Here is a 4,841-nt window from a genome sequence, read left to right on the forward strand (position 1 = left end):
CGGAAACTTTGTGGATAGATGTGCTCTGGTCAGGTACTTAAAACCTCAGGAATAGCAGCACAACATAGTCAGAGATAGTGCCAGAAGATGAGCCCCTCATGCTTAAAGGTAAACAAGCAGCCATCTAACTGAGAAACAACAAAGTCCACATGGAAGAAGCACACCAGCCTGTGCGATCATGAGGTGTCAAAGAGAGCAGATATCAGGCTTCAAACACCAAAACAAACAAAAAAATTCATAGCATTGTAAATGAGATGTGTGGAGTAGGATCCCAGGGCCCATCTATAGGTTATTGGACATCCCTTACAGAAGGGTCGCAGGGAGGACACGGAGTCACTCAGGGTGCAGCATAGCAATGATCCCAATTCTACCTCACAAACCCTACTGGACCAGAGGATATACACTGATCCATATAGGAACTGGAAACACAGGGAATTCATGACAGATGAACCCTTCAGGAGCAGTGGTGAGAGTGGCAATACCAGGTGGGAAGATAAGGGAGAAAGGGGGAACAGATTACAAGGATCTACATATAACCTCCTCCCTGGGGGTTAACAGCAGAAAATTGGGTAAAGGGAGATGTCCGACGTATGTATGATGTATGAAAAAAAATAATAATTTTTTAATTATCAAGGATTCATGGGGGAGTGGGTCGCAGGGACGGAGGGGGGAAAATGAGGAGCTGATACCAAGGGCTCAAGTAGATAGAATATGTTTGAGAATGATGATGGTAAAATACGTGCAAAAGTGTTTGACACCTCACTGACCCATGGCACTACAGGGAACAGCACCAGAGACACAGTGTGGGAATTACATCTGACCTGATCCCACCACACCGAGGCAAAGCACTGGGGGAGTGTAGCAGAACATCAAGGGAATGGAACGGCAAGGTCCCCAGGGAATGCTGAAAGTGGACTTTGGGCTCAGGGCGTGGTGCCCCAACAGACTGGACAGGAATACACTCCTAAAGGCCAACAAACGATTCTTGAACTAACTACAAGCTTTTCTCTATTGATGTGTTTTCTTTTGTTCTTTGTCAGTGGTTTGTCGTTGTTGTTTGTATACTGTTGCTTTGTTTTCCTCTGTCTTGTTTTTGTGCATGTTATCTTCGCCACAGGTCTGTTTCTCTGGAGGAAAAACAATGGGACCAACAGTTCCAGGGGGACTTGGAATAGGGAGAGATGGTGGGTAAGAAAGTGGTGTTAACTAAGCCAGGGACAAGGGAACAACATGGGATCCAAATTGGTGGTGAGTGGGGAGTGGCAGGCCTGGTAGGGAATGATCAAGGGTAAGGTAAGGTAAAAAGGAGGTATAACTATAATCCAGGAGGGGACGGAGCATGGTAGTGGGGCAGGAGGAAAGTCAAGGGAGATGGAGGAAGGAGCTGGGAGTCAAGGGGCATTTATGGAGGTCTAGACAAAGACATGTACATGCAAATATATATATATATATACATATATATATATATATATGTATATATATATATATATATATATGGATGGGGAAATAGATCCATGTGTCTATATTTACAGGTTTAGTATTAAGGTGGTGGAAGGACCTTGGGCCTCTAGTCAAGCAATCCCTCAATGCATGAATATTTTCTTCTATTAAATTGGCATTCTATGATGCTCACCCTCCCGACACAACTGCTGAAGCCAAAGCGGGTGAACAAGCAAATGTGGTGAAGAAAGCTGATGGTGCCCAGCTATCAAAAGAGATAGCATCTGGGGTCTTAAAAGCTTGAAGATAAACAACCGGCCATCTAGATGAGAAGCAACAAAGCCCACATGGAAGAACACACCAGCCTTTGTGATCACCTGGTTCAGAAAGGATCAGTTATCAGGCATCAAAGAACAAAAAATCATATCATTGGGTGCACACCTCCATGATACGATCACTGAGGACAAACGGGTGCATAGCAAATGTGGCGAAGAAAGCTGATGGTGCCCGCTATCAAAAGAGAAAGTGTCTGGGGACTTAAAGCCTTGAAGGTGAACAGGCGGCCATCTAGCTCAGAAGCAACAAAGCCCACATGGATGAAGCACACCAGTCTGTGCGATCACGAGGTATCAAAGGGATCAGGTATAAGTCATCATCAAAAAAAAAATCTTACAATAGTGAATGAAGGGGGAAGTGCAGAGTGTAGACCCCAAGCCCATTTATTGGCCCCTGTAGATCCCCTCACAGAGGGGTCTAGGGAAGAAGATGAGTCAGTCAGATGAGTAGCACCGATGAAGAATACAACTTTCCTCCAGTTCCTAAATGATTCCTCACTCCCTCCCCTCCACTACCACGATCCGAATTCTACCTTGCAAGTCTGAATAGAGCAGAGGTTACACACTGGTGCAGATAAGAGTTGGAGGCACAGGGAATCCAGGGTGGATGATACCTTCAGTACCAGGGGTGGAGGGGTGAGACCAGGGGTGTAAGGAGAGTAGAGGGTGAGTGGGTTGGAAAGAGGAAACCTATTACAAGGATTTACATGTGGCCTCCGCCCTGGGGGACGGACAACAGAGAAGGGGGTAAAGGGAGACCCCGGATAGGGCAAGGTATGAATAAATAATAATTTATAAATTATCAAGGGCTGTGAGGGAGAGGGGAGTGGGGAAGGAGGGGATAAAGAGGACCTGATGCAAAGGGCTTACGTGGAGAGCAAATGCTTCGAAAATGATTAGGGCAAAGATTGTATAGATGTGCTTTATACAATTGATGTATATATATATATGGATTATGATAAGAGTTGTATGAGCCCCTAATAAAATGCTGGGGAAAAAAGTGCTTGACACAATGGATGTATGTGTGGATTCTGATAAGAGTTGTACAAGCCCCCAATAAAATTATTCAATAATTAATTTTAAAATAAAATAAAAGGAAAAAAATTAGTCCTCAGGTTGGAAGCCAACTTCAGCTCTCCTAGGGACTCAACAGCAGAAAGATGAAACAGAGAGTATGTGAACAACCTCCAGGGAGAAAGAAAGAAACTTCCCAAAAACATTATGAGAAGGCCAAACCCATAAGAAGGCATCATCAGGTGATGATGACAGCCTAGACTCCACCCCTACAGTTATTTATCAAGTTGATATGAAACTATGCAATTATCACACAGAAACAGAGGGAGATCTTAGGACAATCAAGGAAGAAGAGCCATGAGTAGAGCAGGTTTGAGATCACTGCCCTAGTGTCAGAGAGAGTAGAGGCGATTATGCTCCAAGACCAGAAGCACAAGAGCAGAGAAGCAGTACCACTGAGATCATGTGACAAGAGGGCAGAGTAGCAGGCAGGTCTCCGGGTCCAGAGACTCCACTTGCAAAGGACAGAGTGACTGGGAATTTGAGGAGCAGAGAAGATTTGGTTGATGACTGAGACCAGGTGCTGGTGAGGACCAGTGACTATATCCATAATGTTTTCTGATCTTGGCTTATGGAAGCAGTTGACTTCCTGAATAAGCCCCACAATCATCACTGTTGTAAGTAAGTCCTCTGTGGCCCTACAACAGATTATCTAGTTCAACAGAAATGCTGAGTGTCTTGGGAATAACAGTTGGTATCAGGAAAGAATAAGAGAAAGTTGGAAGGTTTATGTATGGTTGACTACTGGCTGGTGGCAATGGCTGTGGGCTGAAAGGTGGATGCGTGGTTGACTACTCCTGGTGGCATGGGCTGTGGGCTGGTGTGGAGTTGTATTCTCCTTCCTCTTGCCATAGCCAGAAGAGCTCAAATGTGGGTCCCACAGCATCCACAAGGACCAAAGTGCTCGAGGCCCAAGACATTGTATTTTTAGTCACTTTGTATACGTGTAATATTAAAACAATCTTTGGGTGCCACAAACAGAATGTGTGACCTGATAACCAAAAATTTGAGGATGTGAATCAGAAGTACTTTAGTAAAACACCTGGTAATCAATTTCTGAAAAATCAGTCACTGAATAGTCTCTGGAGCACTGTTCTACTCAGACATACATGACACAGCACGGGCTCCAAGTCTGCTCAGTGGCAACTAGCTTTAATAAATGAAAACAATAAAACACGACTCAAAGATCTGACAAAGGATGAAAGTAGGTCTTCAGCCCAGTCTCAGGTTTGGGTACAGGCTGCAGGTGTCCGGGGACCACTGTGCACTCGCTGCACAGAAGTAGGTGGCTGAGTCCCCAGGAAGAGCTTCTTTGATGAACAGCGACAAGTGTTTCTCCTTCTTATTCTGTAGAGCCGTGAATCTTTGGTCTTCTTTTCTATCCTCATTCGAAAGAATGCGAATAAGAAACTGAAGCCCTTTTCCAGGTTCCTGTTTATACCAAAAGAAGTACTGAGAGGCATCGTTGGTGTAAGTGCAGTTGAAAGAAGAGCTGTCTCCCTCCTGGACACTCAGTAGAGAAGGACTCTGCTCCACCTTCTCTCCTCTCCCCAAACCTGTGCAAAAGGAAAGTCAAAGAAAAAGGTCATGAGGTCATCACGCTCCAAACTTTGCTTTGCTTTCACCGAAGAAACGACTCAAAATCTGGAAAAGGATATTCTCTTCCCAATGATTCTCGTGGCTATTTGCTAAACTGTCCCCTTCCCCTAACCCTCTACTTACAGTCCAGCTGCAGCCAAAAGAACAGTAACAGGGATCCAATAAGAGTCTTCATTGTTTTCCCAATTGGAACCTGCAAACTTCAGCGAGAGAGCTGCTTATTTATTAGATTGTCTCTTCCTTCCTCTAAAACACAGTAGTTTCTGAAACTACATAGGTAGGAAATCAACCAAAAGAGCCTCCCTTAAGCATCAGCAGAGATCTCACTCTGCCATCTGGTGGTCGGGGTCCTAACTGTTCAATTAGTTCATCCAGTTCCTTTACACTGAGTAT

General features: G+C 44.6%; 1 gene segment (V, D, J or C); it reads right to left on the reverse strand.

Annotated features, from left to right (window-relative positions):
* Positions 1-4,061: 4,061 nt before the first annotated feature.
* On the reverse strand, positions 4,062-4,623 carry LOC142426639 (T cell receptor alpha variable 5-like). The segment is given in 2 exon segments: positions 4,062-4,405; positions 4,572-4,623. Coding segments are annotated over 2 exon segments (396 nt in total).
* Between the last annotated feature and the right edge of the window lie 218 nt (positions 4,624-4,841).

The sequence above is a fragment of the Tenrec ecaudatus genome, chromosome 14 (genome assembly GCF_050624435.1).
Source record: "Tenrec ecaudatus isolate mTenEca1 chromosome 14, mTenEca1.hap1, whole genome shotgun sequence".
In the NCBI taxonomy this organism is placed as follows: Eukaryota; Metazoa; Chordata; class Mammalia; order Afrosoricida; family Tenrecidae; genus Tenrec; species Tenrec ecaudatus.